Source organism: Pistacia vera, unplaced genomic scaffold (genome assembly GCF_008641045.1).
Source record: "Pistacia vera cultivar Batoury unplaced genomic scaffold, PisVer_v2 Contig145, whole genome shotgun sequence".
NCBI classification, from domain to species: Eukaryota; Viridiplantae; Streptophyta; class Magnoliopsida; order Sapindales; family Anacardiaceae; genus Pistacia; species Pistacia vera.
In genome coordinates, this window is record NW_022195521.1 from 392,643 (window position 1) to 414,986 (window position 22,344).

Here is a 22,344-nt window from a genome sequence, read left to right on the forward strand (position 1 = left end):
ACTGGATCGACAAGGTGATCAGACCGGGGACTTACCATCTCAAAAGGCTGAACGGTTCCAAAGTACCTCGAGCTTGGAATGCCGAGCACCTCCGGCCATACTATCAATAATCCCGAACTCAGCTCTCATTGTAAATTAGCTTTTGATTTTGTTAAAGTTTCCTTTTTCCTTGTAAAATATTATTTTGTTCGCTTGTAACAGTTCGCATGTAATATTGCCTATGTAAATAAACTGAATTGTAAACTGCACTCATGTATGATTATTCGAACAGCAATTGAAAACAAAATGTATTTCATTTATGTACAACAAAAATTGTTGACCCTATTAACTCCTATTGGGTCGGCCTCATCGCACTAGGCCTGATCGGTGGGGGGCTTCTTCGAAGCAGAACCCGAACCCTCTGCCTGGTCGGATCCTCGGGCGGCCGCTGCTTTATCATCTTCCATCGCTAAGGTCTGCAAGGCTTCCTACCACTCCCCCGGGAGGTCAGATATATCCAGATTTGGGTTCTTTGGTCGCAGGGCATAGATGGACCCGATCACCCAGTCGATGGCCTTATCCTCGACCTCTTCCGACTGGCTCCGCATTTCTTCGGTCAGGGAAGCAACCTTTCCCCGACTCTCCTGGAGCTCGGCCTCAAGAGTTAGCCTTCTCTTTTCGGAGGCCTCCATTTCTTGTTCTGCTCGCTGAGCCCGCATTAAGGTCGTCTGGAGCTCTTGGTCCTTGTCTCCGACCTCCTTGGAGAGTCTAGTGGTTGTCCTCTGAAGCTCTTTTACTTCCTCTGCGCGTCGCTCAATCTCCGTCTTTTGGAAGTCCACTGTACGTATAGCGACTGTCTTTTGGTTCAAGTATCTATTCGCTGCCTCAGCGGACAGCGCTCTTTCCGCTTTGACGTCCTCCAGGCTCTGTTTGAGCTTCGCGATCTCCTCTTTCAGATCATTTTCCCCCTTTGCGGCTCCCAGCCGAGCCTTCTCCAGGGACATTCTCATGGCGAGCAGAGCCTGCGAACAAGAAATGAGTTAGAATGAAAATGGCGGATAAACTCTTCAAGAACAGTTCGTTCACCTTGCTTAGATGTTAAACCAACGTGGTCATTAGGTCAACATCGCCCGTATCGACGAACTCATCGTATGAATCCGATAGTCCACACTCAAGTAGAGAGTAGACTACCGGCTGCAGGTATTCGGGCAGGTTCCGCAGTGCATCCAGCACTGGTGTGTCCTTCGCCTTGTCGGCAGCAACCATCTCATCCACGAGTTCCTTGCCTGACCTCCTTTCCGCATCCCGTCACGACCTTAGGGGTTGATCACCCTCAGATTTGGTCTCTGACTCGTCGACCTGAATCTGCTTCCTATTCTTCGACCGCTGAGCCATTGTCTTCCGCCTCGGATGAGCAGGCAATGGCTGAGCGACCTGTTCTGTCCTGGTCATTTCTTCCTCAAGATGGGGCTGGGAAGGCGCGGCAGTTCGCACCGGTTGTGCCGCTATAGGGCGAGCAACTTTGGCCGCCCTAGCCCTCCTCGATCGAGGGAAGTTAAATGGCGCTCATCGGGGCTGCTCGGACTCTTTCTGAGGCATGGTTGCTGCATGCAAGTACGTTAGTAACTAAACAAAAATTATTCTATGACCAGAAAGGAATCATTCGGCCCAACTTACACTCTGGGGACTCTAAAGACGCGTTATTGCTGAAAAAACCGTACTTCCACAAGTTCGCGGTCGTCACGAGCTTCTTCGCATCCCGACTTTCTTCGAGAAGAACCCCAAAAGACACGATCTTGTCTGGGTCGATGAGCAGGTTCAGGCTGGTCGACTTGTTAATTGCAAAAGAATGCAGGTCGTTAGAAAAAAGAAACGCACAGCTAATGAATCTAGTAAAGAGGAACCTACTTGGATCCTGAAAGCGGCAGTAGCCGTCATAACAGAAGAAGAAAAACTTCGTCTTATAGGCCCCCGCGTTGTTGAGATAGCTATGTATCCCTTCGGCAATGGTAGGTCACCGGGGCAAGTAATAGGAGTCCTTGTCTTTACTCCTTTTGAGGAAATATGCGCAGCCGAGCTCCACCGCTGTTAGCTTGCCCAAGCCACTCTCGCGGCACTCAATGTACATCGCAACGGCGATGACATACGCGTTTGGCTTTAACTGCATTGGTGTGATCCCGAAGTGATCCAAGACCGACCTAATAAAAGGGTGGAAAGGAATCATCCCCCCACCCTTGAAGATCTCTTCGGAGATCGCAGCTAAGCCATCAGAAGGATACAGCGACGACTGAGTGGCGTCGAGGAATACTTCCGCGCGGACGTCGAACTGTCTCTTTACCCTCTCGAACTCCTCTCGGGTGAGAACCGAGAAGACCTCAAGGGATGCGTTCGTGGGAACATCCCGCGAAGACGAGCCGGCTCCTTCCTCGGATCTGGACGTTGAGGGTTCCATTCTGCAGTCTGCAACAGCGACAGATATAAGGTCATTTTGGCCATCATACGTTGCCCCGTACGGCGGCATGGAACAAATTCGCTAAACCCTAACAGTGACTCGAGCCGCCATTCACGACTCGAACCTGACTCCAGCGTCACGTCTCTGATGAAACATCAGAAGACCCAACGCCATTGCACTGCCAAGAAAAAAAAAAAAAAAAAAAAAAAAACCCTTACCTTTTGGGGCACGTGACCGTGGACGGTTCTCGCTTCGGGTATCGGAGAGATGCCAATCGGAAAAGAAAAGCTTCCGGTTTGCAAAGATTTTTCGCTTGAGGCAAAAGAGATTCTGGTGGCATCATCTGAAAAATTGGGGCTTTTATATGGACTATGAACCGGCGTTTACTACCCCTCGGAATCAAAACGACACTTGGGCGGTAACTATTTCTCACCGTTGATCGCGAACACGTGTCGCCGATCAATAGGGGGAGAGTTACAACTAAGGGCGGTCAAACCCACGACCCTTCTGTTGAGAAACTCGAACGATGCCTTTCTCTCCGCATTAATTGCGCCCCACGCCGCATTTAATGTTGTGATAAGAGTTGTCGTTTCAAGCGTGTCATGCAATTAATGCTTTGTCAAAGCAATAACGCGTCAGCACACAACGCATTTAATGCGCCTGGCAGACACTTAACACGCGCAAAGTGCCTGTCAACGCAGAAACTGCTTCATTAAATCTCCATCCCTAAGGTAAGGTAAGGAACACCTGATGAAGTTAGGTCGCTTGGGCGATGGCTGTCAGGTCGCTTAGGCAAGGGCCGTCAGGTCACTTGGACGAGGTTTGTGCGAGGTCATGTTTGCAAATGGCCCTATCCCGAGCTTCTTTCATTCAGGTCAGAATTGTCAGAACCTCCAGAAAACCTCCAATCGCGGCATGGCTTAGTTTCCAAGGTTCGATCCTCAAACCTTAAAAACTAGGGGACTTTTGTTATGCCTGGGAAATCAAGGGCTGACGTGAGAAATCACGTGATGGAGTGTGACATGCTTCCGTCAGAACGGTAAGCGTGCGCTAGACCTGCCAGACGCTGTGGAGATCCCACGTGTCCATTCCCTGCTCCAAATAGCGTGAAATCAGTTTGGAAGGTGGGCAATGTGACATAAAGCCGGATTTTGTCCTGACATTCACACCAACCCACGGATTTAATGATGATTACTTGCACTCATCTCACTATAAAAAGGAGAAGACCCCTTCATTGAGGGGATTCGGCCATTTTACACTCTGAATTAGCTATCCCTATCTCTCTTGTATCTTTGCATTTACTTTTCACTAATCATTTGTAAGTCAGTCCGCGGTTGCGACCTGACCCACAATATTAATACAACTATCGGTGGACGTAGGACTTGCTACCTTAGCATCTGAACCACTTTAAAAAGCTCTCACTACTACATTTACTACACACTTTATCCATACTCACACGTGTGTCTCATGGCCAACCAGCGTTGCGCACGTGTCGATTAGTTGGTGTCAAAATCCGCATCAACATAAATAAATGTATACTCACCCCAATAAAGGGAAATGTTGGAGTACCCATGTCAAAATCCAGAGTGATGATCATGAAGAATGTTTTTTTTCTTGGTAACCGAGATGTCCGGGTAAACTTGTACGCACCTCGACTAATCTTCGAAGTCTATTGAACACCTTACAATCTCAATAAACTAAGTAAGTCAAAAATGTGGTAAGTCGTCTCAAGGTTCGAGCCCAAGAAGTCAATGAAGAGAGCAAACATTTTTTACTGTTAGACCAACCCCTTAGGGTTATGAAGAATGTTTCTTAACGTTTATCTTATAAGATTGAATGAAGCTCTTTATTTAAAAAATAATAATAATTTGTGGTATAAGAACTTGGATCATGTTCTCTCTCTCTCTCTCCCTTTTTTTTTCTTAATTGACTTTGAAACATTAATGCGTGATTTGACAAACATGCATATGTAGCAAGTGCACTAGTCACAAAAAGTAATACAATGATGAAGTAGAGTATCGTTCCCACGAGAATTGTGTGCTAATTACTTGTAACAACTCCTCTTTAGTACTATTCTTAGAATACGTACCATGTAAAATATAGATATGTATATAATATGAAAGATAGTGGGCTCAAATTTTTCTTTTTCTTTTTTACTCATCAAAAAATACTTCTTTACAAATACAAAATACCATGTATTAAAAACTTTCTAATTACTACAAAATATTGTAGCTGGTAGACAGTAGTGCCAATACTCTTCGCTCCTCGACGTCCATCCGACCGCTGTTCCTAATTCCTGCAAAACAGAGAAGAACAACGGGGTGAGCACAACAATGCTCAGTAAGTAAATCCTCTACTAATATCCCCGCAACTCAGTCTTTGGTTCTTTCCTTACTCGACTGTTCTGCTATTTCTATTTCTCACTGTTTTTCTCTTTCTTTCTAATACTGTTATTCTCCTTTAACTCTGTTCTGCTCTTTACTCTTTACTTTCTCTCTGTTCTTTTTCTTTATTCTACTCACCATGAAGGGCAACATGGTTCTCTCTTATTCTCATCATACTTACCATGAAGGAAAATATGGTTCTCTTTCTCATTCTCGTTTACTCTCACTAACCATGGAAGAACTCATGGTACATACATCTATGAGGTGTACATGCAACTAATGTAAAAGAACTGCATGTTTCTTTCTTCTACTCTTTATTCTTACTAACTCAATTTCGCATTCTTTCTCATATTCTCTTCTTTCTATCTCATTCTTTCTCAAGCTTTCTCAAGCTCTCATTCTTTAATTCTGCTATTAACTCATTCCATTTCGTTTCTCTTTCTCATAACTCTTTTCTGTTAACTCTCTCTCTAGTAGTCACGGCTCATCTTACGATACACGGTCGGGACTCACTCCGTTCTATGTGACTTTTCTCATTCTAGCCGATCGGACTTGGTTATGCAGGATTCGGAACCCTGGCCACGTGAGTGTATAATCTCTCTCTCTCGGTACTGGGTATAGCCCTCATCCGCATGCACTCTCACGGGCCACCATTCTCTATCTGATACTCATGCCGCTCTCTCAATGCGGCGTACATGCGGGAATACTCTACCATTACTCACGGGTTCCATCACATAACCTAGTCTATGCTCTTATCTCTCTCTTATCTTTCATGTTTGTCATCTCTTTCCAAGTAGTACTCATACTCAAGCTACTACTCATATGTAGCTTAACTCTTAGCTTTTTCTCATCTCTGTTCTATATTTCTTTTCCTTCTCATTCTTACTCATTGGAAGTCACGACCTATCTGACGGAGGCACGGTGGGCGCTACACTCTAGTGGCTTCTGCTCAATTCGCTACCGAGCGATTTAGTTATGCATGGATTCGGAACCTTGGCCATATGAGTGTACAATCTCTCTCTCTCTGAATGTCACGGCCCCATCTAACGGAGGCACGGCTGGAACCTCGTGTTCCACTCTGCGTGACGGTCATGGCCTCATCTAACCGGAGGCACGGCTGGAACCTCGTGTTCCACTCTGCGGGACTCTACTCGTCACTCACAGGTTCCCCATCGCACAACTTACTTATTCTCCTCTTCAACTGTGACAAGATCTCTACCCTTTCTCTAGCTACTCATCACTAGCTACTCATCAAATGTAGCTTAACTCTTAGAGTAATTCTCTATCTTTCTCACTTTCTTCTTTGCTATCAGAGTATTCTCATTCTCTTTACTCTTAAGAGTTGCTATTCAACATTCTCTACTCTTTCTTACTCAAGCTATTGCTTATAATATAGCTTATACTCAAATTTCTACTCTTAAGTAGTATCATAACGTAGCTCATACTCAACATTCTATATTCTCTTTCAAGCACTTCTTAATGCACAACTAATGCATATGGTGGTTCTACTCATTAATGCACTTTTGAAATGCCAAATGCAAGATTTCCTCAAAACTGTCATTCTGCACAGGTACACTAAAAAGCCATAAATTTCATTATACACCTCTGATTACTACGGTTCTGGTCTCGTTTCACAGCTTAGACACAGGGCTATAACTTTATGTTTTGGTCTCAGCTCAGTTCAATCCGTAACATGCCCAAAAATCACTTAGAAAGTTACGGCAGTGACAGGGCAGATTTCACTTAGGCATTCATCAAACAACTTATGTGCATATAAAAACTCTTCTCTAACTACAACTCTCCTTCTCTTTTTAACCATCCAGAATTGGAAGTAAATTCCCTCTATGGCATAAAACCTATCATAGAAAAACACTCCCAAAATACATACTCAATTCCTCCAACTTCATCTCAAACTATTACGCATAAACACTCTCCAAAAGGAATATCCAACAAACATAACATAACTACTCTTCTCACCTCAATTTCTCAACAAATAAACATACATCTCTACTCAATTTCTCAATAAGATCATATATACATGCATAAATAAATCTCTACTTAAGAATTTCTTAAACTTTAGCTTGAGTTGGATTTACTACCTCTACTTGAGTAGTTCCACTAAAGCTCTCTACTCTTGTTGGACTAACTTTCCCTTATTTCCTAAGCATAAACTTAGTAAGAACTTAACCCTTACAGAATAAAATTCATCTTTAAAGTAGGGATTCTTACCTCTTCTTGCTTAGGATCACTTCTTTGTCAAATTCCAACTCAAAGCTCTCAAAAATCCCTTAGAAAATTGAGTGAGAAATTGAGAGAAAATGGGAGATGAAGAGGCGGTGGAAAGGGTAAAATGAATGGGTTTAGAGAACTCAACCCTTATTAACTCATATAATATCCACTTTTCCCATTTTGCCTTACTCTTTCTTGAAAATTCCATCTAATCCTTTGATTCTTTACAAATACACCCCCATCTAAACACAATCTCTATAAAATTTCCTTTCATTTTACTCCCCACTTTTCCTACTAATTAGGGGTAAATTGGTCACTGTGTCCCAAAAGAGAATTCTCTAGAAAACTCAAGAATCTTTATGCCGTCCCGTCGCCGCGGCGAAAAACTTCCTGTCGCCCCGGCGAAATAGTCCAGAACCAACACCACCAACACAAAATCAACGTCGCCGCGGCGAAGCTTCTCCTTCGCCCCGGCGAAGACTGAAATTCCAAAATTTGCTAAGTCTTGATCAATTCCAGGGTACACACTCAACCAAACCCAAAACCTAAACTCAACCAAAGAACATGAATCATATATAAACTCATTTAGGGGCAATTCAGGATTCCTTTAGGCCATACCATAAACAGTGGCTACGTATTTCAAGTGGGGTATTACATTACTGAGTTTCCTAATTCTATTATTAATTAAAGAATACAAAAATGTTGGGATTGTGAGGGAAAGTAAAGCTAGAATTAAAACACAAAATCAAACAACTAAGATTAACACTAAACTAATCAACACAAATTCAAATCAAGGCAAAAAAGGTTAGGGTTCGACTTCACTAAGATTCTCTAATTTAACCTACAATTTCTATTGATTCTAAATTCACATGCAAGGATTATAAATTGAATTCCTTAAGTCTTAAAATATACCTTCTCAGGCTATATTCTTGTAACACCCCCCTCCAGCCGGGTACCCTTTAAGTATTCCATTAGGATGGAAAATTAGAGAATTCACGCCTGGAAGGTTGTATATTTTAAAACGTAAATCCTGGTTACAAACATGTACTATGTGAAAATAAATAAATAAAAACTTCTCCTCTCATTTATATTACTTTCTTAATCAACCTATCAAGACATGACTATATATGAAAAATTTGGTTTAAAGAAAACAACAACATCAATTGTTTTAATAGCAGAAGCAAATATAAAATATCTCCCATCATTTATAAGCAAAACATATTTACTATTTCATAAAACTTAGATTATAAACATTAAACTATATACATTAAATGCAAAAGCAACATCCTTTATATAACATCATAAGTTTAGTTAGAACAAAAAACATGCATTCCCCAAGCCTCCATAACCGCCACTCGCCGTTACCGCTTTAACCATTACCTGCAAAACATAGAAACTAGGGAGATGAGTGCTAATCACTCAGTAAGGGTATTGATCATTTAACCCTATGTAACATTCTTAAACTTAGGAAGCATTTTATTTACTTGTACATGAACCAAACATTAATAACATAAAAGTAATATAACATAGCATATTCAAGTCATATCATAAGGCATAATCTAATTCATGCAATGCTTTCCTTTAATGTTCATGAATAATGCGCATCAATGTCATGCATGTATAAATACATTTTTCTTTGAAAACCTTTTACTGTTTACCGATCGGACTAAGCTGAGGCATGGATTACAGAACCTTTGGCCAATGAGCTAACCTTAACTTATAACACAGTCCCCATGGTCATGCACGCTATGGACTGTTCATTTCATTTGGTCTAGACATGTGCATGAGTGAGCTCAGGTTCCCCATAACATGCCAACATCTTCCATAAAATTTACAAACCATTTTCCTTCTCAAAAATGCATGTCTATGTACCTTGGAAGCATTTTGCTCAAACTTGGGATCAAGTCCCCCTTTTTTCATCATTAATATGCTTGACATGTTTCATTCTAAAAAAAAATACACTTTCCATATATGAACATATCATTTCAACATGACCATTTTGTGGATGCATAACAAATTCATAGAACATATCATACTTAGGCTTGTTTATACATACACAAGTTCATAATTAGGTAATATATAACATATTACACATAACCTCCATGGTCATTCATTACATCAACTATATATGCTCATACAATCATTAAATAATCATAAAGATCACTAATTCAAACATACTTCAAAATCCTTTAAGCATCATTTCCATACTTGGAATCAATCATTCTGCACAGGTCAGATTCAAAAAGGCATAACTTGAGTTACACACATCGGATTTATATGATCTTGGTCTCGTTTTAAAGCTTAGAGACAGTTCTACAACTTTTATGTTTAGGTCTTAACCCAGTTCAATCGTTAAATTGCCCAAAAATCACTTAGAATGTCACGGCTGTGACAGGGCAACCATGGTAACATGCCTATTTTAGGGCTTTTCCTTACCTATTTACCTCCACTTACTCCCTAACCTTTCCTAACCATTCTCCCCTGTAAAACATGTTAAATGATCAATAACAACCTCCCTTGTAATATGTTAAAAAAATCATGTCACAACTAATTCCATTGATTGTCATCAAACTTCATTGTTTTTTATAATTCACATATAGATCCATCAATTATAGCATCAAACCAAGCTCAATTGCTATTGTGTGACAAGAATTAAGGTTCCCTAATACTGAGCCTAGAAACCTAATTTTTTATTTCCTATTAAAGGGAGGTTTCCCTTACCTTATGTCAAGAAACCAGACTCCTTTGCAAATTTCCTCCTCCTTATCTCCAATTGACCCTTTTCCTAACACAAATTATAAGGAAACTTCAATAACTTGAAATACACAATATTTATATAAGATAAGGAGTTGAACTTTACCTACTAATATCCTTAATAAAGGAAGAAAATATGAGACACTTGAGAGATTGCAACTAAGAGATTTGAAACTTTAATGGAGTAGTGAAGAAAATTATGGAAGATTGTAGAAAGCTTGAAGAAGATAAAGAAAAGTGGTAGAAGGCTTATGTTGGCCGACCCATATCATCTAATATCTTTTTTCTTTTTTTCTTTTTCTTTTTCTTTTGTTTTTGCTAAAGAATTATTCATTTGACATTTGTCTTTTACATTTAATGTCCTATAACATGATTTCCCTTTTTTGCCCTTAACAATTGTCTTTTAATTACTCCTTAATCCTTCATCATCTTTATCTTGTCAAGCCAACAAAATATCATCATTCTTTTACCACTTTACCCCTAAGGCATGTGCATAGTAGTTAACTTAGCACATAAAAAGGAAAAGAATATTTTACCCTTGGACGTATTGGTGGGGTTTACAATTCTCCTACCTATCCCTATTAAACTTCTGCACCCAACAAAATAAAGGTTAATAGTTCAAAGTCTATCAAGCCAAATGGAATCCTATAAAGATTTCATAGATTGCTAAACCTATCTCTAGTGTTTGCTTAATCTACGGTGTTTACTCTAAGAAACCAACATCCAACTGCATTAAGAACAAGAATAAACACATAATCCAAGCAATAGAACTAAAAAATAACACAAATTTATAGACTAAACCATTGTAGTCCAAGTTACATCAAAACCCTAACCCAAAAGTGAGTTAGTTCATGCTCAAAATAAAGAAAAACATCACATAAACTATAAATATGGAGTTCAACATGTTACAAATTGAAAGAGGAATGAATTCTTCCCTATTTTGGAGACCCAAATTCCTTAAATCTCCTTCTCCTCTTCCCCTTAACTAAAAATGTCGACCTCCCTTTCAAAAATAAACTAAGTCTCTCTTAAATAGTTGGCCAAAAACCCTAGGAACTAATACAATACAAGTAAAACGCAACGTTTTACAAAAACAGATTTTTGCAGTTTTCGCTGCGGTGAAGAAGAATCTCGCCGCAACATCGATTTGAATTTTGCTGAACCATCCGACCAGAGGCTAGCTTGCCGCGGTGAAGAAAGAACCTTGCTGCGGTGAACTCTTGCTGAACTTTTCTAAAATTATGAAACTGTCCTCTGCTTGCTTCTTCACTTGAGTCTTCGAACTTCGTGATCCCCAATAGGAACAAACTTCATAATGCTTCCAATCAGCATCAGAATTCCCCCGATTTCTAACTTTCACTTGATTCCGGGTCCAAAAACTCATTTTTGCTCGGTTTTGCTCCAACTGCACGTTTTGGCCTAAAACATAAAATATACAAATTTAAGTAGTAATTCCGACACAAAACTTAATAAGAAGTATCCGAAATCCTACAAAATCATAAAGAAAACAATATAATCCTAGGATTATCAAACATCTAAGGGCACATGACTTGTATGAACTTTAAGTTAGAATTTATTTATATAGATACCCTTCTAACCTAAAAAACTCACAGTTTTATCTTCTTAGTCCTTAAAAAAAAAAAGTTACGTATATGGCTTCTCCCCAACAACTGTTCCTTCCTAGCGACAATTTGTAAAAGTTCTTGAGGTTTTATTCGGTGAAACTCCATTTCCATTTTGGATATCACAATAACTTACCCTCGTTTATCTCCTTTTTCTTGGTCGTGTAAAAGACCAATAAGAGAAGAATTAAAAATTCAGATTCAAATGTCAAAACTCTAATCTTATCCAGTTCTTGGATATTTGAGAATTTTGTTTTCTAATTCTTCGATTATCATAATTGGAAATGTTGTGCTTAGTTTCCTGACGGTCAGATTTGTGCCAAGCATCCCTAAGGTACATCAAAACAATGTTTTAAAAACCGACCCAGGACAAAACCCGACAAGGTGGCTGAGTCACGAATCGATTAGTTTAACCGGTTGAACCAGCTGGTTCAATCAGTGATGTCATCATGCTAACATCAGCAAATTTACTGTTCACATATTGCAAATTTCCAGAATTTGGCTCCAAATCATAAACTCCATAATAAAAAGCCCTTAGCAAAGCATCATCAAACATTATTACATCAATAATACAACAAATAACAAATCAAAATAACAAATGAGGGAAGAAAAATGACATAATAGTTGTTTCAACTTTCAAGTCAACACTTCAACATTCTAACAAAAAATGATCGTCGCCCAATGGTCTTCAATCCATCATTCCATCCTCAATTAAAATCTACAATTCACACACCACCTGACAGATGATCGTCATCATTATTAACATTGGCAACATCATCTACAAAAAATTCTAGCAAAAAAGAAAAACCATAAGTTAAATCTTCCCATTTAAACTAATTGAATATAAAGTATAAACTAGCTATTACCAAATTGAAATTGCTTAAAAAATTGTAAACAACCTTCTGAACCATCCATTGAGTCATAATAAGAAGGGTGATCACCACCATCTATAGGAATACTCATGCATTGTAAATAACTCAAAAGTGGTAAATATATCAAAATCTTTGTAAGACTACACGTGACACTTTTTGGATTATATGTATCACATTGAAAACTTTGTCAATAAGAGATATGTAACAAGTGTTTGTTTCATAAACGGAGTTGTTGGATGGTTATGTGTTTTATCTTGTTTGATAGTTTATAAAAACAATTATTATCATTATCATAGTAATACTTTATCATATTCATAATCATTTCATTTTATGAGTATATCAATCACAAAGATACAAATGCAATACATATTATAAATGTTAAATGGATCATTAACCTACACTCCTCTTGAAGACATGTCTAGTGTCAAAGAAGGTACAACACCCAAAGAGTAACCCTAATTTTGGCGAGATTGCTCTATGAATATTCATCCAAAAGATTTTATTTTCCTATAATAAAAATTAGCATTTATCCCTAAAATCCAAGTACGAGAGATACGAAGCTAACTTGAGCATCGGTCGGAAAAGCTACCCTATTAGCCAGAGTCTCAACCAATATTCAGACAGTATCACCCACCCTAAAAGGTTTGAGTAACCCAATTCTAGCCCAAACTCCTAAAAAATTGACGTCAACAAAGCAGTATGGCCACAATCTAATTGAAATCCACCACAAATTACCTCAATTATTTAATAGCTTTTATTATTAAATGTAATTGAATCAAATTATTAAAATGTAATGGCATCTATTATCTATATACATGGCATCTATGATCTATATACAATCTGCTGGAATAGTGGAATGTACATCATTAAGGTGACACCGTGACAGCTACCTGCTACTGGTGAAGATGAGCTATCGTTGAGGCGTTGACAGTTGAGTTGACCATCGGGGAGGTGAAGCTCGGCTGTGAATAGGGCAACTATGAAGAGTTGAGATTCAAGCAATGTGACGGGAAGGGGCGACAGTCCGTAGGCAAGAAGAAGACAAGATCGACTGTGTAGCTCCAAGAAGATTGACGACGATGGATGAACAGCATAGATCGGTGGTGAAGAAGAGTGTGTGAGGACAGAGAAGATCACGAAATGGGAGGAGATTCATAGTACCCCAACTAACGATGAAGTAAGCAGTTGACGGTGAAAGCTGCAACTACAAGATTCGACGGTGAAGGCTGCAGCGACAAGATTCAATGGTGAAGGCTGCAGCGATAAGATTCAACGGTGAAGGCTACAGCAACGAGATTTGACGGTGAAGGGGAGACTCCGGCGGTTATTTTCAGACTTTCAGACCAAATGGTGGGAAATGCCATGAAAATGGGGTTGATATTTGCTTTGGATAAGGGGCTTTTACTGTTCAGTTCAATATATAATTTATTAATTCTATATTTTTATATAATTATAATTTTATAAATTAGTTGACCTGGATTTTTTAAAAATAATGGTTGGATCGATGGTCCAATCGCGGGTGTAAATGGGCAGACTGATATAAACAGTTTTGAGCCTCACTCGGCCCGGCTCATCAGCCGAGTCCTGGTTCAACCGACCGGGCTAGGCCGGGTTTTAAAACATTGCATCAAAGCCCAATAGCCAGGATCCTCCCATGTGTCGTCCATCGGTGCTTACCTTCTCAAACAAGGTGGTCATTGTCATAAGCATGGGTTAAGCTATCATTACTATGGCCTGATCTATCACAAGCATGAGGATTACTGACTTAGATCCTAATGAAGGGGAATTATGCATGCAAGCAACCCCGTAACACCCATTCTCAACCACTGTCAAACGAACCAAGTATAAAAGGAGTCCACAGCCACCGTTTCAAAGAACAAATTTCAGTTTAGTAAAGTTCAAGAAGAAAACACACTCGTACATGTAAAAGAGCATTAAGTAAGAGAAGGTCACAAAAGTTAAATGTCCTTCATTTAGCTCGCGCCAATTTCCCTTGTAATCTCATTTGATTTTGTAACACCTCTAAGCAATAACAAAAAAAGTGGATGTATGCTTGGTCTTTATAACACCAAACTACTATAAAAATATATTTTATTCTTTACTTTCATACGTCGTTTTATTGACCTCACTGGTTACCAATAACCACACGCACATCTTACCTAGCCTCTTTCGAGGTTGATTGAATATCTTTGGTTGATGCGACTTTTCACATCAACAGGAGAGAATAAAGAAAACAAAAATTAACTAATGCAGGATCAAACATTAAGAAAAAAAAAATATGAAGAAGTTTTAACATCCTATTTGGAAAAGTGGTTGATGCTAATATATACTGTTACAACAACTAATATATTGAAAGTTTATAAAGTGACAGTATAAAATATTAATTCTTTATGTTGAATATCTTATTATATTGTTACATATTTACATAAATAATGACTTTGGATTACAATAATTATAAAAGAGTAGACGTCGAATAGAGTAATACAATAGTCATTGCATAAAAAGATTCCCACTAATCTTAAAATTAACCAAATCGTTTGACATAACAATTCAAAGATTACGAATGACCACAATTTCTTACTTTACTTTATTACTTCGCCAGAAACAACGCGTGAGCAAATTCATGTCCTGAATCGGATTAAATCCAACTCACCCTGCACGAGAGAGACAAAAATAAACCACGTGATTTTAAAACAAATCGAATATGGAAAATCTACAGGAGAGCTGGAGCTTGATTCTTGTAGTCTATATAAATAAAAATGTATATATCAGTCACTAGCTGAAGGAGATTGACGGATTCAACACTATAACAGCAACGACGTCATGGCCACTGACTTCAAATCCATCGCCGTTTTTACACACATTTTGACATTTTTAATGTCGATCTGCTCATTTTCTTTGAAATTAATAGTAAATGTTAGCGTTGTTTGTCTTTTTATGACTCTACTGAGTCATCATTCAAAAATGTATGTGAAGCTAAATACTTTATTACTTTGCTTTCTCTTTTAAGTGATTTTTTGGTGGTTAAAACTTTGCTAGTAACGCTTAAGACACTCTGAAAACGAAAACAAACGAATAAATGACAAATAAATACCTTACACACACAAACACACAATTTATAATGGTTTACTCTCTGTATGGATCTCTATGCATACTTTGCCATTGCAGAATTTACTATGTTTTCACTAAATCTCTCTTTGGTGACTTTCATTCTCTAATTTTGGTCTTGTCTTCTATCGTATTTGTTATAAAAATTCACTATCAATTATCTGCCTAATCACATGCACAAAGAACACAGACAACACACACAATACCAAATCAAAACACAATCAACTCAAAAACACCAAATATATCATGGTTCACCTTTCCACAAAGGAAAGATTACATCCACGTTGAGCTCCAGGAATTTTGGGGCTCACTGCACTAGGAATAAAACGTTATTACAGATTACAGAAAGCTTTCATCGATTTACCCAAATCTCAATCAAGAAACCCACTCACACAAACCTGAAAAATCCCTAGAGATGACCTAACCCAGTCCCTCTAAACCTGAAGGAACAACCTGCCCTCACCTAGGATTACACATATTCATAACTCACTCAAGATTGAAACAAACTCTCAACACAAAGGGCAAAAAACCAGATCTGTCACGCAAAAGAGAAGCAGCAAAAATTTTTAGTTCTATGTAAAGACTCTCTTTATATAGTTTGACCTCTTGAGCTAATCCTGACCGCTGGATCTGCTTTATTTCAGTGGCTAAGATTTGATCTTACTTGCAGTGAAACGTTAGTGTATTGATTAGTGATATTTGTGCAGAAACGTTACCGTTTTGTGCTTCATATATCAACAGTATTCAATCGTCTAACTCTAGACTTTAACATCTTTTTATAGGTAATACATAAGATATTATTTCTAATAGGACTCTAATCTCATATCTTAATGGAAATTTTATTTTAATTTCTAATACAATTACATTCACATTCCTAAAGAAAAACAATTTTACATGAAAACATATTAGGAAAACTCATATCTTAATGCAATACTAATTTGGATTGAATTTGACTTCAAAATCTAAACACAAGCTTGCAGAGAGGCTGGATTCTTTTAGGTGATAGAAGTGTCAATGCTGGTTTTAGCTTCTTGTGTATTGTAAAGTTGAATGAACATGCTTTGAAAGGAAAATATTTATGGTTCTGGTTTTAAATCGATTGAATGAAGGCATTTGGATTCCTCAATATTCAAACAAAACTATAACTTCATACATAACAGAACATGAGGTGTCGTTTATTATTTTTTTAACAGAAGGGCCATGGTATTCCTGAATCCCTCATGAAAGAGGTCAAATTATTTATTCAGTTAATTAAATGTTTATTTTGTAATTTGAATAATTGTGTGTGGGTATATTTAACATTTTACAATGTAAAATCAGTTTATAGATTAATTTGTTTCAAAAGGTAGTTTTTAGAATCCTTTTATAAATCTGATTATTTTATAATTAGCTTCAAATTTAATCAATTTTAAAGCTATTTACCGGACATTTTTTATTGTTGTGACTTAAAACTTAATTGACAGAACACACATTTAAACAAATACAATAAGACAATACTTGAGTATTTTATGTTTATACTCCACTTTGTATGATAGAATAAGGATTTAGCAGCAAATCTATTCCATACTATCTTAAGTATCTAACTGTATTATTTGAGTAAACAACAAATTCCCACTTGAGGTTTAACAAAATATCAAGTCAATACCTCTAGTTGCATTTATTTCATATTCTCACCCTTAAACTAACATCGTCAGTGACTGTTGGAGATAGTCAGAAATTGTGAGTGAAGTTGGCAAGTGAAGATATGAGTTTTGTAGAAGAGGTTGTGAGGAGTCCAACGGTGGTCTCAAAAGTGATTTTGGACTTTAAAATCGGTCCAAAAAAGCCAAAAACCGACAGTTTGGACATTATTAACGTGAGATGCTTTGTGCTAACATGAGCTCATCTTCTGCCAAAAAAATTGTTGATATACTTTCACGTACTAACATATGCCACACTATAATGAAAACTTGCGAATTTGTTAAAATAAAAGAAACGACGTTACTTTAAGAGTGAGAATCTGAAATAAATACAATAAGAGGTACCAACTTGGGATTTCGCTAAAATTCAGGCGAGAATATGTCGTTTTCTCGTATTATTCATAACATTGTAAAGGATGCTAAAATTGGATTTTTCATTAATGATTGAAAATAGTTTCTATATACGGGTACGATTCCAAACTCTTTGCCCATGTGTAGTTTTTAACAAAAATTTCGTCATTTTTATTTTTATAATTTATTTATAAGAACTGGGCGGGTTTTAGGTTCAACTGCAAGATTTTACGATAATAGTGGGCCGGGTCTCTTGGACCGGCGAAGCTAAACGTCATCCTGCAACATTAAAAACGACAAAGACAGACGTCGACACCCACTGTACCAAAAACTATCATGCCACAACCGGATAATGAAAATATATCAGTAACAGACCCACCATTGATTGCAATTTGCAAAAGCAGAAGCAGAAAGAACATTCATAATAATTGCATGTCTTTCTTCTTAACAAGTGTTCTCTCTCTAGCTTCTATTTAGTATATACACAACCAGCCAGGTATACGAAAAGATCATTGTCATCAACATGGCCACCGACTTCAAATCCATCCCCGTCATTGGTAACCAACTCTCTTTATTCAATTCATCTTCTTCTATCTCAACTCTACGTTAATTTAAACGTCTATCTCAATTTTCATCATCATTTGGGTGGAAGTAGTAAAAATTGGCTTCATTCTTTAATATTAGCATTTAAAAATCGTGGAATTTTGCTTTGCTATGTTTGTGAATTTGAGTAAAAACTCAGTTTACTTATCCGAAGATTAATAATTGCTTAAAAGTAAGTTTTCCCGAGGGCTTGGATTGTTTCGTGTGTGTCTCAACTCATAATTTCTTTTTTTTTTTTTTTTTTTTGGTGTGATGTAGACATTAGTCCATTGTTGGCCAACTGTGATGATCCAAACATGGGTGAAGACCCCGGTGTACGTAAAGTTGTTACGCAATTGGATCAGGCTTGCAGAGAGGCTGGATTCTTCTATGTGGTAATCTTTTAGTCTTGTTTGTTTTTCCTTTGCTGAAATAGAGTTACCAAATAATTTGTAATTGATATCAAACATAAGTTGCTGATAGAGAGATGTTTGTTTCTTCTTTCTGTGACCTGTGTTTTCTATGTGCTCCAACAAAACTAAGGCTTCGCTGCAGAAATTTGAATTGTCATTATATTTTCTAAATATATTGTGTTGTTTGCAATTGACAGAAGGGCCATGGTATTCCTGAGTCCCTCATCAAAGAGGTCAAAAATATTTCACACCAGTTCTTTGATCATCCGTATGAAGAAAAACTCAAGATCAAGATGACTCCACAAGCTGGTTACAGGTTTGCTTAATGGAATAGGAGCCAAATTTTTTTTTATTTTATTTTATTTTAAATCAGAACTTACTTAAGTGAGAGCATATTTTGAGTGCAGGGGATATCAGAGAATTGGAGAAAATATCACCAAAGGCATCCCTGATATGCATGAGGCTATTGATGTAAGTTTTGCGCATTTTCACACTTCACGAGTTTTCATGTATCCGGGGTCATTTAGTAACATTTTCTCCTTGATGCATGTTTGTAGATATTGTAAAATAGAACTTTATGGCAGAACTTCTTACTGTGTATTCTTGTGCAAATTTTTAGAATGTTTGAAGACAATTTTAGACCAAGACATTTTTTAAAATAAGGCATCAGGCATGTTGTATCTAGACAAAGGGCAAAATGAATCATGTTTGAGACGCCATGTTGTGGAAAATTTTCTGTACATTTCTCCCAGGTTCTTAGCAAGAACCCATGTCATGGTATTCTTTAAATGTGATTATCATCGATTTTCAGCTATTGTACTTATACTACCTTATTCTACTGTACATTTACACATATCTGGAATGGTACTGATGAATTGAAATCATAGCTACATCTATCATAAGCTTGCTTTGAATGTAATTTTAATTTTGGTTTTCATGGGCTATGATGTTTCCCCACATGTGTCTAATTATTGTGAATTACTATCTCTGAAATAGCACGCAGAGGGCTAAATTTGCTCCTGATATGGCAGTTATTTTTATCATTGTGATCATTACTATAGTTGGTGATACATCTAGTTCTTTATGTTGTTATCTTTTTCTTCTGCTTTAACAGTGCTATAAAGAAATAAAACAAGGGATGTATGGGGCTCTTGGCAAACCCATGGAAGGGTGTAATCAGTGGTATGTTGAAATCAGTGTTTCCTTGACTAGATTTGAATTCTAAACTTTCTTGTATAGAATATGCATGAAAACAGATCTTCTGGATATTATCATTACACTTATTATATCGATGACAACATATTACGAAGTTTATATGCTCATCTCTTATTGACCATATTCCAGCAGAATTATCCTGCCAGTACTGTGCCCATGAGTAATGTTTCTATAGTGAAAGTTCCTCAGCTATAGAGCTCTGTTTCTGTAAGCTTGCATGGTAGGCCCAGAATGTATATGGGGTCTGCTTGACCTTAAAAGTTGGTCACATAGAACACCTAATTTTTAATAAGTAGACAGTATACATTCATATCAGAATTACATCATATATGTCTAGGATTTTCAACCTCGCAATTGCTCTACTTTGTTGTTCTTTATGAGAGTTTTCAGCTTCTGTAAGTTGTGCTCCATACTGTTATTTAAGTTGCTTAATTCCTTTGGCACTATTCTACCACCCTTCATATATTAGAATCTCCTTGCTGGTTGTGAAGCTCTAAATTCAGCAAGTGCCTTCAATCTAGAGTTATTGAAAGGATATGGTTTTGGTAATGCTAACAACATTTTTTTTTTTTCTGCTACTGATGCTTTTGGCAGGCCACTTAATCCTCCTAACTTTAAAGAACTGATGGAGGAGTACATCAACCTCTGCACAGGCATGCTTTCCATAGCAGGATTACTCTCTCTCTCTCTCTCTCTCTCTGTGTGTCTTAGGTCTTTAATTCTGGCAGAAAGTTTATTGCATCTTTTGGTTCTTGATGCTGCCAGACCTTTCAAGAAAAATTATGCGGGGGATCGCTCTAGCATTGGGTGGGTCACCATATGAATTTGAAGGTGAAAGAGCAGGAGATGCATTTTGGGTGTATCGTATTATTGGTTACCCAGGTGTTGCCAATAGCCATGGGATGCCAGAAAATGACATTGGATGGTATTGCAACAATGCTGCCATTGGTGTTTTTTCCTTTGCTTTGCATTACTGAGGCTCATATATATTCTCTTTTCATGTTTTCTTATGTTTTTATTGTGGCCATACTTCAGCGGAGCTCACACTGACTATGGTAAATACTTTTCAAAGTTGAAACGATCGCTGGTCTCAAAAATCTAATACATATATCTCAGTAAATATGTAATGTTGCATAACAGGTTTGCTGACATTAGTTAATCAAGATGACGATATAACGGCTCTTCAGGTATGGTCCCATACTCCCATTTTTCACTCTATGTTCAACCTCCTTAAACATCAAGGATTCACCATAATAGCATAACAATTATCTGTTGTCTCTTTCTTTTCTTGGGCTTGGCATAGACTTAAAATGTTTTCATTTGTCATGCTAGGAGCCAGCTGACAACAGCTAGTAACTTAGTTTTCTGTTTTGGATGTGTAGTGTTTATTAAGTTTCTGATAGTGTTGAGCATGAATCGATTAAGATTTTAACAATCAACCTTGAAAACTAAAAAGTAGCGCTTTAAGTTTGATATGTTTCTTTAATATCTCCTTCCTTGCCAGAGGAGTTGGTTGGCATGTCAAACAAAGAAGGATGAAGAAAAAGAACATAAGAATTTGTTTTCTTTGAAACTTACAATGCCTTAAAACAACCTACCATGCTTTAATTAATCATAATCTCTGCTAGCTGCAAAGTTTCCTTTAGCCTCCGTTCAACTTCATTTATCGTCTTTATAATAGTAAAGGTTCTAATGGCAGTTTCAACTTCTGTTGGGAGGCTTAATTCTATGTTCATATGAAACTTTTGCCTTAGTTTCCACAAATATGTAATTTGGATATTTTGTTGAAGGTGAGAAACCGGTCTGGGGAATGGATATTGGCTCCTCCCTTACCTGGTTCATTTGTATGCAACATTGGTGACATGCTGAAGGTAAATGGTTTTGTCCCGAAAACCTTCCCCTATCTCTCTGTTTCTTATGACATCTAATAAGCCTGATGGTACTGCAGATATTTTCCAATGGTTTGTACGAGTCAACCCTGCATCGAGTGATCAACAATTCTCCAAAATATCGGGTCTGCATAGCACACTTTTATGAGGTGAACCAATATCTCGCTCTTATAACTTCTTTTTCTGACTAAAATTGCAATGGCGCTTCAGAATTTTTTTTTTTTTTTTTTTTTTGTGCCCTTTTTTTGCATCAACAGACCAACTACGATACAGCAGTGAGCCTCTGGAGTTTGTAAACGGGACTGGTGAACTGTAAAGTTTGATAGAAGCTGTTTATGGAGAACTTTAGAAGCAAAGTTACCACGAACTTGTCATGTAGAGCTTATGTTTGAGTTTGAATCTTGTAAATACATTGTATCAACGGTTGAATTATTCTGGTTCAATGGTGTAATTTAATCTATCTGGAATTTGGATCCTCGCATTGGCCTTTATTAGCTAGTGTTACTCTCAAGCAGCTACAATGCGAGGCCATGGAAACTGTTTATGGAAATTGATACCAAACTGATTGATATTTGATTTAATTTTCATCTAGTTGTTTTCATCATAGAATTTTGCGGCTTAATTCTTTTCATTCTCCAGCAGTTCTCGGAATAATTAGTCGGACAAACCGAACATTGATCTTTAATCTGCTGGCATTTTCTCTCTACGAAAAAGTTAATGTGGCATGCATAACACACACACACTGATAGTACAGTGCCTCTTGCAATTACAAGACGTGTCATGAACAGCCGAACGATGACCATTTTAATACTAAT

At 37.6% G+C, this 22,344-nt stretch overlaps 1 protein-coding gene across 1 annotated transcript; it reads left to right on the plus strand.

The window, feature by feature from the left end:
- The first annotated feature begins 17,749 nt into the window (after nucleotides 1-17,749).
- LOC116123777 (probable 2-oxoglutarate-dependent dioxygenase At3g50210) lies at nucleotides 17,750-21,825 on the plus strand. The gene is made up of 12 exons (XM_031409509.1): nucleotides 17,750-17,987; nucleotides 18,292-18,407; nucleotides 18,623-18,741; nucleotides 18,833-18,896; nucleotides 19,540-19,607; nucleotides 20,235-20,293; nucleotides 20,406-20,565; nucleotides 20,676-20,695; nucleotides 20,781-20,827; nucleotides 21,431-21,511; nucleotides 21,589-21,678; nucleotides 21,787-21,825. Exons 1-12 carry the CDS (start codon nucleotides 17,954-17,956, stop codon nucleotides 21,823-21,825), a joined length of 897 nt encoding a protein of 298 aa, XP_031265369.1. The 5' UTR covers nucleotides 17,750-17,953.
- Nucleotides 21,826-22,344: the final 519 nt, after the last annotated feature.